This window comes from Oncorhynchus keta, chromosome 17 (assembly GCF_023373465.1).
Source record: "Oncorhynchus keta strain PuntledgeMale-10-30-2019 chromosome 17, Oket_V2, whole genome shotgun sequence".
In the NCBI taxonomy this organism is placed as follows: Eukaryota; Metazoa; Chordata; class Actinopteri; order Salmoniformes; family Salmonidae; genus Oncorhynchus; species Oncorhynchus keta.
The window spans coordinates 48,435,566-48,458,342 of record NC_068437.1 but is presented as its reverse complement, the minus strand read 5'-3'; the positions used below and the strand labels follow the sequence as shown (position 1 = coordinate 48,458,342).

The window sequence follows — 22,777 nt, the reverse complement described above, 5'->3', positions numbered from 1 at the left end:
TACTATAAGTGGCTCCAAGTGTTTCAATGAAGTTGGTTTGTCATTAGATGCGACCCACCAGCCAGAACTGGAAAGCACAGCATGGTAGTTCAATCCAATACTCATTAATATGTGATTTCTCCCCCCTCCAGATCAGGCCAGCGGAGGCAGCATCGATTGGACCTATAACCTGGGCATCAAGTACTCCTTTGCCTTCGAGCTGAGGGACACCGGTCGCTATGGTTTCATCCTACCAGCCAATCAGATCATCCCCACTGCCTCTGAGACCTGGCTGGCCCTGAAGGACATCATGGAGTATGTCCGTGACCACTCCTATTAAGTCTCAAACCCACCCAACACACAACCTTTCCTTCCAAGGCCTGAACTCAGTTAAATAAAGAATTCTAGTTCTGGAAAAAGTGTCTGTGTTCATTGAACTTTTTGTTAAATTGATAGAATAGACTATTGATAGACTATTGATAGAATAGACTATTGATAGAATAGACTGTTGATAGAATAGCCTATTGATAGAATAGTCTATTGATAGAAAATAGACTATTGATATAGAATAGACTACTGATAGAATAGACTACTGATAGAATAGACTATTGATATAATATAGACTTAATAGAATAGACTACTGATATAATAGACTATTGATAGACTAGACTACTGATAGAATAGACTATTGATAGACTAGGCTATTGATAGAATAGACTATTGATAGAATATAGACTATTGATAGAATATAGACTATTGATAGAATAGACTACTGATAGAATAGACTATTGATAGAATAGACTACTGATAGAATAGACTACTGATAGAATAGACTATTGATAGAATAGACTACTGATATAATAGACTACTGATAGAATAGAATATTAGTAGAATAGACTATTGATAGAATATACTATTGTTATAATAGACTACTGATAGAATAGAATATTAGTAGAATAGACTATTGATAGAATATAGACTATTGTTAGAATAGACTATTGATAGAATAGACAAGTAGCTTAATCATCGTTCACAGGCGCTGGGCCCCGTCCATTGGCGCTGGGTGGCGTCCATGGCGCTGGGCCCCGTCCATGGCGCTGGGTGGCGTCCATGGCGCTGGGCCCCGTCCATGGCGCTGGGCCCCGTCCATGGCGCTGGGTGGCGTCCATGGCGCTGGGCCCCGTCCATGGCGCTGGGCCCTATCCATGGCGCTGGGCCCTGTCCATGGCGCTGGGCCCCGTCCATGGCGCTGGGTGGCGTCCATGGCGCTGGGCCCTGTCCATGGCGCTGGGCCCCGTCCATGGCGCTGGGTGGCGTCCATGGCGCTGGGCCCTGTCCATGGCGCTGGGCCCTGTCCCCCATCCATGCGCTGGGCCCCACGTCCATGGCCATGGCGCTGGGCCCCGTCCATGCGCTGGGCCCGCTGGGTGGTGTCCATGGCGCTGGGTGGTGTCCATGTCGCTGGGCCACGTCCATGGCGCTGGGTGGTGTCCATGTCGCTGGGCCCTGTCCATGGCGCTGGGCCCCGTCCATGGCGCTGGGCCCCATCCATGGCGCTGGGTGGTGTCCATGTCGCTGGGCCCTGTCCATGGCGCTGGGCCCCGTCCATGGCGCTGGGCCCCATCCATGGCGCTGGGTGGTGTCCATGGCGCTGGGTCCTGTCCATGGCGCTGGGCCCTGTCCATGGCGCTGGGCCCCGTCCATGGCGCTGGGCCCCGTCCATGGCGCTGGGTGGCGTGCTTGGCGCTGGTCAGTACAGAGGAGCAGTAGGAGCTGTACAAGGCAGGGAATCAATAGGCAACACTAGATGGCACTGTAATACAATATGGCAAATACATTATTATTACAGTACCTCCATACTCTCCATATTAAGTCTTTATCCACTTTTGGACTTATAAATTAATTATATATACCCATTGATTCTTGAAGAATATGACTTATAAATGCCACATGATCTTAGTTCAACAGTTGTACCCAATCAAAACCCATAATACAAGCTTTTTCTTTACGCCAATCTTTGTAAACAACGTAAATATAAACAAACACTGTATCGCCTCAAAACATGGTTAAGGCCAAGATTCAATCGGATCAAGCGTTAACGGACGATAGCCGACACCCGCATAGCTGATGTTTGATGGCGTCGGAGGTGGAACTGTGATCATTGTCATGAGTCCACACCCTTCCCATTCACGTTAGAAGTTCATTATGAGAAAGTGTAGGCTATATAGAAATAATTACACTCAAATTGTAAATCATTAATCAAAATATTGAAGCCTAATCGATGTGTAGATTGTCTCGCATTCCAGTGAGATTTCTCTTAATGCGACTCGGTGTAGCCAATGGTAATGTCCGCTTTAGGTATAATGCCAGGAGCCACTTGTGGATTTTGCAGCTCGAAAGCAGTTTTATATCCTACACCATCAAAATAACCGCTATGAGGATGTCGGCTAAAGTGGATCTGATTGAACAGAGCCCTAGGTCTTGGGTAGAGACCCGAGAAAGGAAATGTGAGAAGTTACGACTAGTCTTGTGATGCTTTTTTGTGTGCTCAATAGAATATTAACATCCATAGAACAGAGAATTGGAACATATTCAAGCCGTAGTAGATTGCTGGATTATTTCTCAAAAACCTTCCAGGAAAAGAGGCAGATGGCGGATCTGTCATCTCCCTTCAGGTGTTCATCTGACCAACAGAGTGGACAGAGGTTAGGAGCACTGGAGCGAAACGCTCAAACACACACTCACTTGGGTGACCCACATGTGAGACTGTGTTAGCAACACACAGGATATATGTCCCAAATGGTACCCTATTCCCTATGTAGTGCACCACTTTTGACTAGGGCCCATTGGGATCTGATCAAAAGTAGTGCACTATATAGGGAAAAGGGTGACATTTGAAACCAAAGCACAGGCAAGCTAGTGTTTATTAGGGCACACGTTTTTGCAAAGACATTTCACATTGCACAAGTCCTGTTTCAGTTAGTTTCCTTCCAGTTGGTGCCAATGAACACCTTTACCACATACCTCACTGAAGTCCAATCATTTGTATAAGGTTTTTCATATAACGAAACCTGTCCCATCTGATCTACCGGTACACAACGTGAGCATACAGTATGAATCATTTGTCCGACTTTAAAGATCGAAGAGAAAAACATTGAGTCCGTCCGTATATGGAGTCCCAGTATAGAATGTGTATGCTCTGTATCCTTGTGCAAAATGAAATGAATAAGTCAAGTTTATAAATGATTAATAGTCAATTTACTAGTGGGTCCCTGAAATATTGAGAGAGAGCTCAGCCATGAAATGCAATGTAAATGGATCTATTTATAGGCTAGCAGGGCAGAGTTAAGCCATGTGGAACAAGCTACTCCAGGGTGCCTAGTTTGTATAGCTTTTAGAGGAAAATGACAGGGGAGAAGAAGAAGAAGAAGAAGCACCAAACCCACATTTGCATGTAAAGCCACTTTGGTGGGTGACATTAAACTTTTAGAGAATGCAGTAGGACTGCAATAAATCATTTCCGCATTGAAAAGTGAAAAGCCCCATGCTTGACATGAAAACTCCCACCACTATTTTAAAATAATGCTTTGTCTGACGGAATTGTTTTGGAGAGCAAGAAGAATAACTGACATCTGAAGCTTACAGTAAAACCCTTTATTATGAATTCTTAAAACCAGAAGGGGGGCTGTTGGGGTTGCAGTTGGTATGAGTGTCTCATGTGCTGTATATTCCTATGAGGTTACACTTCAGTCAGGTATTGGTATGATCAGCTAACTATTCTTAACAACTATTCTGGGCATTAACAAAGTCTAGTTGTACCTCATATGTTCTTCTGATGAAAGGTTTTGCAAGACCTGCATGTATTTTTTTAAAATTTATTTCACCTTTATTTAACCAGGTAGGCTAGTTGAGAACAAGTTCTCATTTACAACTGCGACCTGGCCAAAATAAAGCATAGCAATTCGACACATACAACAACACAGAGTTACACATAAACAAAACATAGTCAATAATACAGTAGAACAAAAGAAAACAAAAAGTTTATATACAGTGAGTGCAAATGAGGTAAGATAAGGGAGTTAAGGCAATAAATAGGCCATGGTGGTGAAGTAATTACAATATAGCAGTTAAACACTGGAATGGTAGATGTGCAGAAGATGAATGTGCAAGTAGAGATACTGGGATGCAAAGGAGCAAGATAAGTAAATAAATACAGTATGGGGATGAGGTAGGTAGATAGATGGGCTGTTTACAGATGGGTTATGTACAGGTGCAGTGATCTGTGAGCTGCTCTGACAGCTAATAATATATGCCATTTAGCAGACGCTTTTATCCAAAGGGACTTACAGTCATGTGTGCATACATTCTACGTATGGGTGGTCCCGGGAATCGAACCCACTACCCTGGCGTTACAAGCGCCATGCTCTACCAACTGAGCTACAGAAGGACCAGCTGGTGCATAAAGCTACTGAGGGAGATATGAGTCTCCAGTGTTGGAGCGAACCATTGAGAGGCTGAAGTAGCAAGCACATGCACATTAAGAGAAGATGATATCCAGGCCATATGACACCCATAATAATAATAATATAATACCATAGACCATACTCTATTTTTGTAGGAATACATTAACCAAGACCATACGTGCATTCATGACAGCTGAACGTGCTGTGGTCAGCAGGATACAGGAAGAAAGATGTAGGCAAGATAACTGATGACTAACATGTAAAACATAAGCATGCATTATATACATTATTTTTAGAACATGGAAAGAGTTCTGCCATCGTTGTAACCAAAACCGGATACTAAGGGGGAGTAGCTCTATTTACATATGTGATGTACCCCAGTACTATGTATGTATAAAAGTGAAGCCAGTGTTGAGAAGCGGCGTCTTTCCCGCGGACCAGCACGGCTTTAATAACTTGCATTAAAGTCTACATTGAATTCAACAGTTTCTTCTGAGAGTATTATATTTCTATAGATAGTATTATATTTCTGTAACAATTATCTACGACACCAGCTTCAGAGATTTTTGCAGTTCGTTCCAGTCATTGGCAGCAGAGAACTGGAAGGAAAGGCGACCAAAGGAGGAATTGGCTTTGGGGGTGACCAGTGAGATATACCTGCTGGAGCGCATGCTACGAGTGGGTGCTGCTATGGTGACCAGTGAGATATACTTGCTGGAGCGCATGCTACGAGTGGGTGCTGCTATGGTGACCAGTGAGATATAGTTGCTGGAGCGCATGCTACGAGTGGGTGCTGCTATGGTGACCAGTGAGATATACTTGCTGGAGCGAGTGCTACGAGTGGGTGCTGCTATGGTGACCAGTGAGATATACCTGCTGGAGTGCATGCTATGAGTGGGTGCTGCTATGGTGACCAGTGAGCTGAGATAAGGCGGGGCTTTACCTAGCAGAGACTTGTAGATAAAGTTATTATACAAATTATTATTAATACCTTCGGATATCTGCATACCACGAAATAGTAGCATACCATGAAACAGTAGCATATATTGAAACAATAACTTACCTTATAACAGTAGCAAACCATGAAACAATAACTTACCTTATAACAGTAGCATACCATGAAACAATAGCACACCATGAAACAATGGCATACCATGAAACAATAGCATACCTTGAAACAGTAGCATTCATTGAAACAATAACTTACCTTGAAACAGTAGCATACCATGAAACAATAACTTACCTTGAGTCAGTAACCTTGAAACAGTAGCATACCTTGAAACAATAGCATACCTTGAAACAATAGCCTACCTTGAAACAACAGCATACCTTAGAACCCTGCCTAAAAAGTTGAGGGATGGGCCTGGAGAAATGCAACCACTCTCAAATAATAGAGCTATGGATGCAAGGACTGACCATCCATGATATTAAATTAGTTTTAGGGCCTGATTCAATCAGATCCACTTGAACCAAAACCCGCATTACATTACATTTTAGCAGATGTTCTTATCCAGAGCGCCTTACATAGAGCAATTAGTGTTAAGTGCCTTGCTAAATGGCACATCAACAGATATTTCACCTCGTCGGCTCAGGGTTTCAAACCAGCAACCTTTAGGTTACAGGCCCAACGCTCTTAACAGTTGAGCTAGTGCTCAATTCAATCTTTGATTCCGCGATAGAAACTTGAAGGTAATTTCCGAATGAGCCGACATAAGCAGCATTTACAGTACCTTGCGAAAGTATTCGGCCCCCTTGAACTTTGCGACCTTTTGCCACATTTCAGGCTTCAAACATAAAGATATAAAACTGTATTTTTTTTGTGAAGAATCAACAACAAGTGATACACAATCATGAAGTGGAACGACATTTATTGGATATTTCAAACATTTTTAACAAATCAAAAACTGAAAAATTGGCTGTGCAAAATTAAAATCAAGTTCAAGGGGGCCAAATACTTTCGCAAGGCACTGTATCATGAATGCAGTCTCCACTAAAGCATGAACATGTAATACATGTGTTTGCAGCATTTTCCCAGGGTTGCCATAAAGCATTCTTTCTTGACCAAAAAGGAGCTTTTTGTATTCAACAGTAAGAAAACCCACGCTCTATGATGCAACTCTGATAAGATGAATTTTTTATGTAACACAGTTTAAGAAAAGACATCTACATGCCAGAATTGTACAGCCGGGGTCTAAAAATAGAAAAAGACAAAGCGAGCACAAAAGCCCTGTTTATAGCTGGTGCTAACATGGTTCCTTTGTCCTGATCTTATTGTCACACCCTGATCTGTTTCACCTGTCCTTGTGCTTGTCTCCACCCCCTTCCAGGTGTCACCCATCTTCCCCACTTATCCCCTGGGTATTTATACCTGTGTTTTCTATCTGTTGCCAGTTCGTCTTGTTAGTCAAGCTTACCAGCATTTGTGCCTGTTAGCGCCTGTCTTTTCCCAGCCTCTCTTTTTCTCGCCCTCCTGGTTTGTGACCCTTGCCTGTCCTGACCCTGTACCTTCCCACTTGACCACTCTGCCCATACCTGAGCCTGTCCTGACCCTGTACCTGCCCACTTGACCACTCTGCCCGTACCTGAGCCTGTCCTGACCCTGTACCTGCCCACTTGACCACTCTGCCCGTACCTGAGCCTGTCCTGACCCTGTACCTGCCCACCCACTCTGCCCGTCCCTGAGCCTGTCCTGACCCTGTACCCTCCCACTCGACCACTCTGCCCGTCCCTGAGCCTGTCCTGACCCTGTACCTGCTGACCCTCTGCCCGTCCCTGAGCCTGTCCTGACCCTGCCTGCCCACTGACCACTCTGCCCGTCCCTGAGCCTGTCCTGACCCTGTACCTGCCCACTTGACCACTCTGCCCGTACCTGAGCCTGTCCTGACCCTGTACCTGCCCACTTGACCACTCTGCCCGTACCTGAGCCTGTCCTGACCCTGTACCTGCCCACTTGACCACTCTGCCCGTACCTGAGCCTGTCCTGACCCTGTACCTGCCCACTTGACCACTCTGCCCGTACCTGAGCCTGTCCTGACCCTGTACCTGCCCACTTGACCACTCTGCCCGTACCTGAGCCTGTCCTGACCCTGAACCTGCCCACTTGACCACTCTGCCCGTCCCTGAGCCTGTCCTGACCCTGTACCTGCCCACTGACCCTCTGCCCGTATCTGAGCCTGACCCTGAACCTGCCCACTTGACCACTCTGCCCGTACCTGAGCCTGTCCTGACCCTGTACCTGCCCACTTGACCACTCTGCCCGTACCTGAGCCTGTCCTGACCCTGAACCTGCCCACTTGACCACTCTGCCCGTACCTGAGCCTGTCCTGACCCTGTACCTGCCCACTTGACCACTCTGCCCGTCCCTGAGTCTGTCTGCCGCCCTGTACCTTTGCTCCACCTCTGGATTATCGACCCCTTTCTGCATTAACCTGTCGTTTGCCTGTCCCGGTGGTTACAATGTACATTGTTACTTCACACAGTCTGCACTTGGGTCTTACCTTGATTCCTGAAACGTATCTACATTCTGATTGTGCCCACATTTCCAGAAATGTGTCTACACATGGTATTAAGATTTTGTTTTGATTTTACTAGGCAAGTCAGTTAAGAAAAAATCTTATTTACAAAGATAGCCTACCCGGGCCAAACCCGGATGACGCTGGGCAAATTGTGCTCCGCCATACGTGACTCCCAATCATTGCCGGATGTTATTTAGCCTCGAATCGAACCAGGGAATGTAGTGTGCCACTGTGCCACTCAGGAGCCCATGTGTCTATTATCCGTCCACTGTGTCTGCATTGTGACCAGATATCCTTTATGCAAATTATTTCACATGTATTCTTTAAAAATAATATTTATTGTAAGATGCTTATTGATGTAATCAGTTCAAGGTGCCACATGTCAATGTTTTTAGAGGGTGGAATAATAATGATTTAAATGGTTTCTCTGTCCAGATCTGTTTACACTTGCAAGATATCCAGACACAAGACAAGTCAGTTAAGAATATATTCTTATTTTCGATGACGGCCTAGGAACAGTGGGTTAACTGCCTGTTCAGGAGTAGAATGACAGATTTGTACCGTGTCAGCTCGGGGATTTGAACTTGCAACCTTCCGGTTACTAGTCCAACGGTCTAACCACTAGGCTACCCTGCCGCCGTGCGTCTGACTACATCTGGAGTTGGGCAGGATGATCTGATCACGATCGGATCACAATGTGTCTTTTGATTGTCTACAACTGTCTAAAAATGTGGCCACAATCAGAATGTGGAAAAGAACAAAGGACGCAAGTTAAAGCCAGGTATAAATGGGGCTAGAGAGACCATGCTAAATTTAGCACCATCACATTGTTCCCTTTCTAATAGCAACAGGAATGTTTCATTCTCAATCATAGATGGCCACTGTGCTTTGCTGAATGTGAATATGCTTCTTCCTGACTGTTCTGAGTAACGGGGACAGCGAAGGGCATACAGGGACTTACCGTTGGTTTAGCCAGTGGGGATGGGCATAGAATTAAGCAATTAGGCCCGAGGGGGTGTGGTATATGGTCAATATACCACGGCTAAGGGCTGTTCTTATGTGCAACGCAACGGGGAGTGCCTGGATACAGCTCTTACCCGTAGTATATTGGCCATATATCACAAACCACCTCGGTGCCTTATTGCAATTATAAACAGTTTACCAATGTAATTGGAGCAGTAAAAATAACTGTTTGGTCATACCCGTGGTATACGGTCTGATATACCACGGCTGTCAGCCAATCAGCATTCAGGGCTCGAACCACCCAGTTTATAATTACATATATAACACAAATATGGATGGGGTTACATCAAGGCCCTGTTCAAATACTTTACAAAATACATACATTGTTTCCTTGAGATATACACATATCTATAAGTAACTGGATAGGTGTAAGCAAGGTTACCACCCCTTTACTTTCCCCATTACAACCAATTCAGATCCTGGGTTTCTTCAAGGAAGGAACGAAGGAAGGACACATTCTTAATGTGTTGGAACAGGACCACAGACTGTGCCTTGTTTTATTCATCACCACATATCTCAGCATGGGCTTCATCTTTAACTTGCTGGTTAATAACAGCGTTAACGTTCATGTGGGGAAATAACATGGACATACTGTAAAATAACAAAGCTTACAAGATGCTCAAGTTGGCTGTTACTGTTATATTGGGTTCAAGCTGAGGTTGTTTATACCGTCTTTATTGCTTTTGAATCTCTATTCTTCAGAGCATTCCCTACTTAACTAAGATATGACCTATTTTGAGACCTTCCTTATTGAATTTCTAGCTTATTTGTTCCCCCTCCAAACAGACACTCAGCAAGTTGAGGTAAAATGAATAAGAACAAGGCGAGTTTGTGAATACGGTACATAATACTGTATATATTGTACATATGTGTGTGTGTGTGTTTGGTTTTTCTATCTTTGTGGGGACAAACAAGGACAATTCGGACAAGTGGAGACATTTCAACGGTCTCCACGAGGAAAAAGGCTAATTTAGGTCTAGGTTTAGGGTTACAATTAGGTTTAATGGTTAGGTTTAGGGTTATGAATTAAGGTTAGGGTTAGGGGTTTGTGGTTAAGGTTAGGGTTAAGTGTTAGGTTTAAGGTTTAGGGAAAATTAGATTTTGAATGAGGATCAATTGATTGGTCGCCACAAAGATAGTAAAACAAACGTGTGTGTGTGAAGGTAACAACACCTATTCCACACTGACTCTCAACATGGGGGGTCGTCAGGGGTGCGTACTTAGTCCCCTCCTGTACTCCCTGTGTGGCTGCACACGACTCCAACACCATCATTAAGTTTGCTGATGACACAACGGTGGTAGGCCTGATCACCGACTGTTGGTAAAATTATGATTAAATGACTGAACAAATGATTTTAAATGGAACTGTAACTAAGTAAACTTATACTCTGTTTTATGATATCTGATATACAATATGAGTTCATAAGATGTGATTGTGTGACACAGACAAGGAGTAATTCAAGTTAATGAACACCATTCCAACTAGGAAGAAAGAAGTGGACTGTGTAAACAGATAAGGTCGTTAACCTATGGTTGAAACGACGAAACTGACCTCTGGGTTTTTTAGATAAGACAGTGAGTGCATTCCTAGGTTTTCTGTTAATTAGAACTGTCAGCTAAGTGGTGATTGATAATGTTGAGGGGTCAAAAGTTACCTGGGAGTGTGTTAGTAAGTTAGAATGAACTATTCACCTCACTTTGTCCCTGTCGAGAGGAGGGGTTTCTGTTAAGCAATGAAATGACGTCATGTTTTGTAGATAAACTGTAGCTCGTGGTGAAGTGGCAGCGCGCTCCGAGAATAAATTCTGTTACCTATTATTGAAATGGCTGGTCTCAGTCTATTTTATGCAAACAAGATCTTACAAATTCTCATAAAATATATTAAGGGTTTTCAATTAATGAAAACACATTGACATAATTAAATTACAGTAACACCGACGACGATGAGACAGTCTACAGGGAGGAGGTCAGAGACCTGGCAGTGTTGTGCCAGGACAACAACCTCTCTCTAAATATCATAAAGACAAAGGAGCTGATCGTGGACTACAGGAAACGGAGGGCTGAGCTCACTCTGATTCACATTGACGGTGCTGTAGTAGAGACGGTCAAGAGCTTCAAGTTCCTAGGTGTCCACATCACTAAGGAGCTATCATGGTCCAAACACACCACCACAGTCGTGAAGAGGGCATAACAACGCCTCTTCCCCCTCAGGAGACAAAAGATTTGGCAGGAGCCCTCAGATTCTCAAAATGTTCTACAGCTGCACCATTGAGAGCATCTTGACTGGCTACATCACCATTTGGGATGGCAACTGCTCGGCATCCAACCGCAAGGCACTACAGAGCGTAGTCCGTACGGCCCAGTACACATCACTGGGGCCAAGCTTCCTGCCATCCAGAATATCAATACCAGGCGGTGTCAGAGGAAGCCCTAAAAGTGTTCAAAGACTCCAGCCACCCAAGCAAAGTCTGTTTTCTCTTGTACCCAAAGAGTTAATTAAACGGCTACCCAGACGTTCTGCTTTTCACCCCCTACCTAGTAGTACTTAAATCAATCAATCATCTAACCAAACCTACATGTTCATGTTACCTCAATCAATCACCATCCCAACTACCTCATACCCCAGTACACTGACTCGGTACCAGCACTCCTTGTATATAGCGTATACAGTATATAGCCTCATTATTGTTATTTTATTGTGTTACTATTTTCTTTTTATCTTTTTGTAAATGTTCTTACTTTTTAACGGCTTGTTTTAACTGCTTAACTTTTTAAAGAGCTTGTAAGTAAGCATTTCACTATAAAGTCTACACTTGTATTCGGTGAATCTAACAAATACAACTTTATTTGATTTTGATTTGTGTGTGTGTGTGTGTGTGCGTGTGTGTGTGATTGCTCATATGTCATCATTAAACTTGGGCCTCAAACGAGTGCACTTTCAGGATGTAGGCTGAATGTCTAAAAGACTCTGTGTCAGCTCTATACCTTGCATTGTAAGCATAAACAACAGTGATCTGAATCTGAAACCCCACTAAAAAGGCCAATGTTCAGAGCTGAATGATTGTTCAAAAAATGAAAACTCTTTGATATGAATATTTATTTAAATATTGAAAATTCATACAGAAATAGTCATTTGCATTATTTCCAGTGGTATTCTTCTCTACTCCAAACAGTCAAAGCTATAAGATGCCTGCTATCCTCAGGGCTTCATCCTGAACATAGATGATATGGCATTTTTCAGACCAACTGAAATGGTTTCAAATATGGATTACATTTCTACTATATCTTATGGACTCCTTGAAGCGAGTCATTATCAACACAAGCATTTATAAGATGGATTTTGAGAGGTATTGGATAATTAGTATTGCAACATGGAAGAAATTGCAGGCCTGGGGCCACTCAATTTTCCTAATGTAATGATTAAGCAACATTGATACAACAATCAGATTGAATTAATTGATATAAGATTGACTTTAAACGTTCTGGGCTGCTGGATAACACTTATGCCGGTTGATTGATTTATATAATGCCCCTTAACTGGGAGCTAGACAACAAAGCATCCCAAATGGCATCCTATGCCCTACATAGTGCTCTACTTTTGTTCAAAAGTACTGCACTACATAGGGAATAGGGTGCCATTCGGAACGTATTTACAGATTTGACTGTTCAGCTCATAACCCCTCTTATTAAGATCATTCCAACCTTAGAACGAGAATGTCATTCTTGTTCTATGATTCCAACCACTGCTTCTGAAAGAACAATAGAAGACTGACATAGGAGGGGCTGTGCATTAATATATAAAAACAACTGAGCACTGACACATAATGAGAATCTGTCGTTATATACGTTATCTGAAGGCATTGCACAATTCCAAGAGTTCAGTGACATTTTAAGGCAAAGTTTACATAGTATTTCTGAAAACACATAATAATGTCATAATAATATACAATATACCGGTGCATCTCCGTTATAGAAAATGATCCATGCAAAACATGATGCATGCTATTATATAAAAACACTAGGGCATTAGTGTTATCACAGGCATTCAATAATAAATCACTTGATTATCACAGGTAAACAATGTCACGTGTAGAAGAATACATGGGCTTTCTGAGGCATTCAGATACTGTCAGTCAGCTCACAAATTTTGGTTCCCAGAACATTGTGGAATAATCAAAGGAGAACGTTTACGTTCTGTTTTAGCTGTGCAGTCACTGGATCGGCCCCATCAAGCTCACGTTATCATCTTGGCAAAGTGACACAGACACACATCACATCATTGTCTGTGGGAAGAGGCAATGACATGTATTATTAATTAAAGCTGTTTTTTATCAACCATAAGTGTGGGGCTTGTTTGCCATATGAACACCTTCAGGGTTCTGTTCCAATAAATGCTCTATATTATGTTTTATACATTTTCATAGACTTGAAGAGACCGTCTGTTTGGTTTCACACATATAGCAGTGTGCAAGTGCATGTGACAAACCAGACTGGTCTCACAGACTAGACATAACATATTAAACGTGGGGCACTCAAATTAATATGATATGTTACGTTTGGTATGGCTACAGAAGATAGAAGGATACTTAACCCTTTTAACTAACTCTTCCCCTAAACCTAAAACGTTAGCATAACTCTTAACCTTAACCTTAACCCCTAGTGCTGGCTAACGTTAGTGTTAGCCACCTATAAAACAGATGAAAATGAGCCTGAAATGAGTTTATTTAATTTAGTAGCTGCAGCATGAATATAGATCTATAGTTGACTGAAATGGATGGTAAACCAAGTGGGAGTGATGTGATATTTCAATATAAAGCAGAGAACTGGCTGATAGTGTTGTTTATCTTCAAATGTTCCATAGAATGTTCCATAACATTTTCTGTAGAATGTTCCACACTGTTCTATAGAATGTTCCATAACATTTTCTGTAGAATGTTCCACACTGTTCTATAGAATGTTCCATAACATTTTCTGTAGAATGTTCCAGACTGTTCTATAGAATGTTTCATGATGTGAGAATATAAGACATGTTTGCTTTTAGTGTACCCTCTTCTCTAGATGTTATGCAAGTTTTTAATGCATGTTTCCTACAGAAATACATATACAGTATATACTGTACGTATACGTGAGTGTGTGAGATGAAGTTGACATCTTGTCGTGATAAATAATAAAATGCCCTAGCCTTCTGTTTGGGAGCAAGAGAGAGCCAGAGTCCCAGTCCTAGGCAGATGCTGTTCAACTCTCCAGTGTGAAGCTTTAAAATGGAAGGTGCTTTTCTTGTCTGGTCATACTGTATCTAGTCTAGGCTGGTTTGGTCTAGTTCCATAGCAATATAATATTAATTATATGGTTACAGTCCGGTTTGGTACCTGGTCTAAAGTAGTGCACCATATAGGGAATACGGTGCCATTTGAGATGCAGACAATGTTTTGGTGCTTTGACTTCTTACCGCTACACTGTCATAGAGAGCTGGGTGAAAAGTGACAGAGCATTTACCTGATTGAGTTTGAGTAATTCAACCCAACGAGAGAGAAATATGAACGCAAATAACAAACAAAAAATGTATTCACTAAGGTGTAACTAAGGCAGGGGCGTCAGTTGGGTATAGCGGTCACCATACCCTAGCTCAAGACCAAACAAGTAAAGTAGGCAAAAAAAAGTAGACTAATCCCATTCCAATCCCGACTAAAATGAAACCGCTGTTTAGTGTACTGGATGGCTAGCTTTAGGACCATGCAGAATATCACTCAGAGAGCAGCTGCCAGCCTGTGTGCCTTTTGTCTCACTTTTAGAAAGCAGAGAGCAGAGATCGTGGCCGTGTTCAATCGGATCACTTTTGTCAAGTCCCTTTCAAAGTGTGTTCCATTACGAGGATAAAAATTCTCAGACTACATGTCGACTGCATGAACATTACAACAACCATGTGATCAAAGGTCATGAAGTTTCGATTGCAGTCGACTTAAATTTTCTGCAGTTGCTCCTCACCAGCTGCAACTTTCAGCCATTGCCTGCATTGTGGGAGGCACTATTAGTCAGTCAATCATTAGAGTGTTTTTGTTTGACCCACATGAATGGAACCAAAGACGTGACTGAAATAGGAAGCAACTTTGCCGCAATTCATATATAGTGTGGATGCCTGGATGTTTATTTTATTTTATACAATGAGCACCGAGATAGTGCAACTACATCAGACAGAGACAAGCTGGCCCGTGTAAAAATGTGCGCGAGCTGCCCCCTCGTTGGCTACTATGTTACAATCAATATTCTCGGAACTGCCTTGTTTATAAAAAGTGTTTCAATATTCTCTAAACTGCCTCGTTCGTTGATACGTTTCAATATTCTCAGAGCCGCCTAGTCAACATTTTCTCATCCATGGCGAGTAATGCAGACAGGCAAATGAAGAAATGAGCGGGAAGAGCACAAGACAATGTTGGTGAGAATCGCAGGAGATACTGTCTCAGCACACTGTGTGCATCGTTCTACAAGGGTGACTTCATATAGCCTATAGATTTGGGACGGCAACCTTTTACATGTGGAGTGCCAATTTACAATAGTTATTTCACACAGATCTCGGCAAACCATTTCTGTATGTACCTCACTTTGTGCACAGAGCCATTGTCATGCTGAAACAGGAAAGAGCCTTCCCCAAACTGTTGCCACAAAGTTGGTGGCACAGAATCATCTACAATGTCATTGTATGCTGTAGCTTTAAGACTATTACTCCTCCTCCACCAAACTTCACAGTTGACACTATGCATTGGGGCAGGTAGTGTTCTCCTGGCATCCGCCAAACCCAGATTCGTCCGTTGGACTGCCTGTGTTATTCATCACTCCAGAGAACGTGATCCCACTGCTCCAGAGTCCAATGGCGGCGAACTTTACACCACACCACTATAGCTGGCTACTAGACATAGGCGCTGTCCATTCAGCACCACGCCACAGAGCTCCACTATGCCTGTACCGAGGCACTGTCCATGTGGCAGTGGTGAATCACAGGTGGGGCCTTAGCTCCCTTTAAAAAGGCATGTGTAGATTTTCCTTTCGTATTTCGTGATTTTCGTCATTCGTTGGTCGACTTTGTTTGTCTTTATGCATCCCTGTCGATTGTAGGTCTAAGTAAGTCTAAGTGCTTTGATGTATGCCTTTTATTTCAATGCATGTGTAGGATTTCTCTGGCATTGTTTGCATTCATGGTCAACTCTTTTATAGTCCGGTTAATTTCACACTGATTGTTGCTGTTTGAAGTCGGCCTTGTTGTGAACACTTGTTTATAGTGTGTATTATGCATCTATTTCACGGTGCACTGTCTGCGGTGTTCCACCAGTATATTAGTCAATTTATGATGAGGTTGAGCAGTCTGTACACACCCTTCCACAGACCTTTAAACCTAATATTGAGGTGATAATTAATTATGGCTGGGGACATTTTGCTTTGGCTTTGAAATCACCTCCACCTCACCCCACTTTGCCATACACTAGGTTAAGCTGAACTGAAGCCACTGATCTAAGGGTTGTTGCTATGAGGAATGGCGATCTTAAATCATGTTGAAATAGAAGGAAATAACCAGAGGATCTCATTTCTTGGTCAACTGCCAGGTTTTCTGAGCAAATTGAGAGTGGAAACTGGAATGAATCTACAAACTGGCTGCAACTATATAAGTGCTGTAATTATGTTCTGATATACACTACTGGTCAAAAGTTTTAGAACACCTACTTATTCAAGGGTTTTTCTTGATTTTATTACTATTTTCTACATTGTAGAATAATACTGAAGACATCAAAACTATGAAATAACACATATGGAATCATGTAGTAACCAGACCAAGGTAAAAGACCAAGTCCATATGGCAAGAACAGTTCAAATAAGCAAAGAGTTCATCATTACTTTAAGACATGATGGTCAGTCAATACAGAACATTTCAAGAACTTTGAAAGTTTCTTCAAGTGCAGTCGCAAAAACCATCAAGTGCTATGATGAAACTGGCTCTCATGAGGACCACCACAGGAATGGAAGGCCCAGAGTTGCCTCTACCACAGAGGATAAGTTCATTAGAATGACCAGCCTCAGAAATTGCAGCCCAAATAAATGTAACAGACACATCTCAACATCAACTGTTCAGAGGATACTGTGTGAATCAGGCCTTCATGGTCGAATTGCTGCAAAGAAACCACTACTAAAGGACGTCAAGAAACACGATCAATGGACATTCTTTGTCATTGTGAGATGCGGTGTGGGTGAACGGATGATCTCCGCATGTTTGGTTCTCACCGTGAAGCATGGAGGAGGTGTGATGGTGTGGTTGTTCTTTGCTGGTGACACTGTCTGGGATTTATTTGGAATTCAAGGCACACTTAACCAGCATGGCTACCACGGCATTCTGCAGCGGAACGCCGTCCCATATGGTTTGGGCTTAGTGGGACTGTCATTTGTTTTTCAAGAGGACAATAACCCAACACACCTTCAGGCTGTGTAAGGGCTATTTTACTAAGAAGGAGAGTGATGGAGTACTGCATCAGATGACCTGGCCTCAACAATCCCCCGACCTCAACCAAATTGAGATGGTTTGGGTTGAGTTGGACCGCAGAGTGAAAGAAAAGCAGCCAACAAGTGCTCAGAATATGTGCAAACTCCTTCAAGACTGTTGGAAAAGCATTCCAGATTAAGCTGGTTGAGAGAATGCCAAGAGTGTGCAAAGCTGTCATCAAGGCAAAGGGTGGCTATTTGAAGAGTATTAAATATAAAATATATTTTGATTTGTTTAACATTTTTGTTGGTTACTACATGATTCCAAATGTGTTATTTCATCATTTTGATATGTTCACTACTTTTCTACAATGTAGAAAATAGAAACAATTAAGAAAAACCCTTGAATGAGTGGGTGTTTTAAAACTTTTGACCGGTAGTGTAGGCTAGTAAAATGTTCAACGTAAATGTAAAATGTTTTCACTCAGTGAGAGACAAAGGCGGCATTGTGAACCAAAAGGTAGACTGAAATATTACTGCTTAACATCCTGCCTTTACAAAACACACATACATCCATCCACAGGGTTTAGTGACATGATGATGTGAAGCAAGAGGTAGAAACTAAAGAGAGAATGCTCCTGAAAATACAAAACAACATTTTCTCACTGAACTCCAGAGTCAGAGGACACACATGGAAGTGGTGGTGTAACTAATTGGTAAGTATGTTTTTAACTCCCATGCATGGATGGAGATTCCACTATTCCACAATTCTTGTGAGCATGGCGACTGTGAATGTATCCAATGGATAGATTCTGCATCCCAAGAGGCACCCTACTCTTTATATAGTGCACTAAGCTTGACCGGGGCTCTCAAAAGTAGTGCACTATGTAGGGAATAGGGTCCCATTTGGGACACAAAGAGAATAAGGCTGGTTTAGTCCCTGCTGTATTTGATAGGACCAGACTCTGAAGGAAGTCCCCTTTGAGTCAAGGTAGGAGCGTAATATAGTGGGAAGATTATAGGTGGTGAAGGTACTGTCTTCAAAGGTGGTAGTTGGAAAATAAATGATCAGCTAGGAGGCCCTGAGTGCAGGACTTTAACTGCATGCTTCTCTACTAGGACTACAACATGCGCCGTAAAAAAAGAAATAAACACCACACATGGGATGTGGCTCCTGGGCTTGTCATCATCAGCATCATCAGCATCATCTTCATCCTCTTCATCATCGCTACCACCAGTCTCTGTGGCTAAAAAAAGGAGAGCCAGAGAGCATCTGGAGTACAAATCAGAGAGAAATAAAGATGTGTCCACGAGTATGAATCCTCCTCATCATCCTCAACTTTTGTAAACATTTAGAAAGAGACTGTTGGTGAAAGAGAAGTGAAGTTGAGAGGAAGAGCAGGATGTAGAAATAACAGATCAGAAATGCGCTTCTGAAAGGTTCTCCACAGATTGGATGCTGCTCCTGTCTCGTCAATTACAGTGACTCACCCACCTCCTGGGTCAGACCAGTAAACTGCGTCCTCTAACCTCTAACTTCTGACCTCTCAGTGGAAGTCCTTCCTGAGGGATGATGGCTGTCTGTCCTCTCCACAGAAAGGGCTGATCAATGCCACGGATGATGGAATCCCAGAGTCCACAAAGGTGCAACATGAGCGTGGAAACGACTCCAGTGAGGAAGAAGAAGCAAAAGAGGAAGAGGTCGGGGGGGGGCGTCTTACCCTTCAGATTCGGCTGACCCGTCGGGTGAAGAGGGGGTGCAAGGCAGGGGTGGGGGTGTAGGCAGGGGGACAGGGGCCTGGTTTGATGCCTCTGGTCCTCATGTAGGAGAGGAACTGGTCAGGGATCTCAGCCAGGACCTCTTTGGCCAAACGGGCCATACTGAGAATGTGGTTCCCCCTGCGGTCGATGTAGTCACGGAATGGAACAAACTGGATGGAGAGAAGGGATGAGGAAAAGAGAAGGAACGGAGAAGAGGGGAGGAAGAGAAGGAGTGAGGAGACAGTAAGAGAAAGAGTACAGTGGTTCCATTAGAAAATAATAATGGTAGAGAAGTGGTGTAGAGGAGGAGAAAGACAGAATACATGTGAAGTTATGGGGAGAAAGACAGAATACATGTGAAGTTATGGGGAGAAAGACAGAATACATGTGAAGATACGGGGAGAAAGACAGAATAGATATGGAGAGAAAGACAGAATAGATGTGAAGATACGGGGAGATAGAAAGAATACATGTGAAGATATGGGGAGAAAAACAGAATAGATGTGAAGATATGGGGAGAAAGACAGAATAGATGTAAAGATACGGGGAGAAAGACAGAATACATGTGAAGATATGGGGAGAAAAACAGAATACATGTGAAGATATGGGGAGAAAGACAGAATACATGTGAAGATATGTGGAGAAAGACAGAATAGATGTGAAGATATGGGGAGAAAGACAGAATAGATATGGAGAGAAAGACAGAATAGATGTGAAGATACGGGGAGATAGAAAGAATACATGTGAAGATATGGGGAGAAAAACAGAATAGATGTGAAGATATGGGGAGAAAGACAGAATAGATGTAAAGATACGGGGAGAAAGACAGAATACATGTGAAGATATGGGGAGAAAAACAGAATACATGTGAAGATATGGGGAGAAAGACAGAATACATGTGAAGATATGTGGAGAAAGACAGAATAGATGTGAAGATATGGGGAGAAAAACAGAATACATGTGAAGATATGGGGAGAAAGACAGAATAGATGTGAAGATATGGGGAGAAAGACAGAATACATGTGAAGATAAGGGGAGAAAAACATAATAGATGTGAAGATACGGGGAGAAGGACAGAATAGATGATAAGATATGGGGAGAAAGACAGAATAGATGTGAAGATATGGGGAGAAAGACAGAATCGATGTGAAGATAAGGGGAGAAAGACAGAATACATGTGAAGATATGGGGAGAAAGACAGAATAGATGTGAAGATATGGGGAGAACGACAGAATACATGTGAAGATATGGGGAGAACGACAGAATACATGTGAAGATATGGGGAGAAAGACAGAATAGATGTGAAGATATGGGGAGAAAGACAGAATACATGTGAAGATATGGGGAGAAAGACAGAATACATGTGAAGATATGGGGAGAAAGACAGAATACATAGGAAGATATGGGGAGAAAGACAGAATAGATGTGAAGATATGGGGAGAAAGACAGAATACATGTGAAGATATGGGGAGAAAGACAGAATACATGTGAAGATATGGGGAGAAAGACAGAATACATAGGAAGATATGGGGAGAAAGACAGAATAGATGTGAAGATATGGGGAGAAAGACAGAATAGATGTGAAGATATGGGGAGAAAGACAGAATACATGTGAAGATATGGGGAGAAAGACAGAATAGATGTGAAGATATGGGGAGAAAGACAGAATACATGTGAAGATATGGGGAGAAAGACAGAATACATAGGAAGATATGGGGAGAAAGACAGAATAGATGTGAAGATATGGGGAGAAAGACAGAATACATGTGAAGATATGGGGAGAAAGACAGAATACATAGGAAGATATGGGGAGAAAGACAGAATAGATGTGAAGATATGGGGAGAAAGACAGAATAAATGTGAAGATATGGGGAGAAAGACAGAATAGATGTGAAGATATGGGGAGAAAGACAGAATACATGTGAAGATATAGAGAGAAAGACAGAATAGATGTGAAGATATGTGGAGAAAGACAGAATACATGTGAAGATATGGGGAGAAAGACAGAATACATAGTAAGATATGGGGAGAAAGACAGAATAGATGTGAAGATATGGGGAGAAAGACAGAATAGATGTGAAGATATAGAGAGAAAGACAGAATACATAGGAAGATATGGGGAGAAAGACAGAATAGATGTGAAGATATGGGGATATGGGGAAAGACAGTGGATTAGAAAGAGGGGGGAATGAAAGACGCAGAGATGGTGATTGAGTGAGGGAGAGAGAGACAGAAGCCATTCACATAGGCCATTTTCATACATACATGATATACACATTCTATAGAATGTCAGCCTATTTCCAGAGACAATGAAACTGCGTTAATGTATGAGAAAGCTCCATAATACCTGAACAATATCTCTCTCTGCGAACCTCCCTTGAGATGAAATCCTCTCTTCGTCTCCATCAAGCTCAATCATTTCTGAGAAGGAGAGAGAGAGAGAGAGAAGCACATCAGTCATCCATGCCATGTCAGAACAAAGCCCACATCAATATGGCAACATCATCAGTGCCACAGAGCATGACACATCGTTGACTACAGATGCTGCACTGTTGTCCGTGTGCATTAACTACACATGCTACATTACCACAGAGAGCCAGTGAGCATGCTACACGAGATGACACTGTTTCATTGCCTGCCATGCAATGTTGTTTGAGTACCGTAAATGTGTGTGTAGAGCCGTGAAATCCTTGGTTGTAAGTTACTGCACAGTACTGGGTGAGTGATGAACCAGCCTGGTCTTAGAGCAAAACCATTTAGCATGATATGTTACTTTACGTTAGGTTACATTACTTTGACAAGACGTAACATAGTAAACATACACTACCGTTCAAAAGTTTGGGGTAACTTAGAAATGTCCTTTTTTTTAACCCTAACCCTAACCCTAAAATAACATCACATTGACCAGAGATACAGTGTAGACATTGTTAATGCTGTAAATGACTATTGTAGCTGGAAACTGCTATTTTTTTAATGGAATATCTACATAGGTGTACAGAGGCCCATTATCAGCAACCATCACTCCTGTGTTCCAATGGCACGTTGTGTTAGCTAATCCAAGTTGATCATTTTAAAAGGCTAATTCATCATTAGAAAACCATTTTGCAATTATGTTAGCACAGCTGAAAAATGTTGTGCTAATTAAATAAGCAATAAAACTGTCCTTCTTTAGACTAGTTGAGTATCTGGAGTATCAGCATTTGTGGGTTCGATTACAGGCTCAAAATGGCCAGAAACAAATAACTTTCTCCTGAAACTCGTCAGTCTATTCTTGTTCTGAGAAATGAAGGCTATTCCATGCGAGAAATTGCCAAGAAACGGAAGATCTCGTACAACGCTGTGTACTACTCCCTTCACAGAACAGCGCAAACTGGCCCTAACCAGTACAGAAAGATGATTGGGAGGCCCCGGTGCACAACTGAGCAGAGGACAAGTACATTAGAGTGTCTAGTTTGAGAAACAGACGCCTCAAAGTCGAATGTAATATATCATACTAAATGGGTAAAATGCGATCAAGACGTAGGATACTATACATCCTACAATTTGTATTATATTGTACGACCACTATTACAT

General features: G+C 42.4%; 2 protein-coding genes across 2 annotated transcripts in view; one reads left to right on the top strand and one right to left on the bottom strand.

The window, feature by feature from the left end:
* LOC118395970 (carboxypeptidase A2-like) overlaps positions 1–398 on the top strand; it is a 5,773-nt gene extending 5,375 nt beyond the window's left edge. Inside the window, exon 11 of the mRNA XM_035790087.2 lies at positions 132–398. Within this exon, the coding sequence (XP_035645980.1) occupies positions 132–319 (188 nt within the window). The 3' untranslated portion in view covers positions 320–398. The remainder of the gene's footprint in view (positions 1–131) is intronic.
* A 17,536-nt stretch (positions 399–17,934) lies between these two features.
* Positions 17,935–22,777, bottom strand: part of LOC118396058 (copine-8-like) — a 75,931-nt gene continuing 71,088 nt past the window's right edge. The window contains exons 19-20 of the mRNA XM_052466293.1: positions 21,552–21,625; positions 17,935–19,374 (exon numbers count right to left, since the gene is read on the bottom strand). Coding sequence (XP_052322253.1) covers positions 19,168–19,374; positions 21,552–21,625 — 281 coding nt within the window. The 3' untranslated portion in view covers positions 17,935–19,167. The remainder of the gene's footprint in view (positions 19,375–21,551; positions 21,626–22,777) is intronic.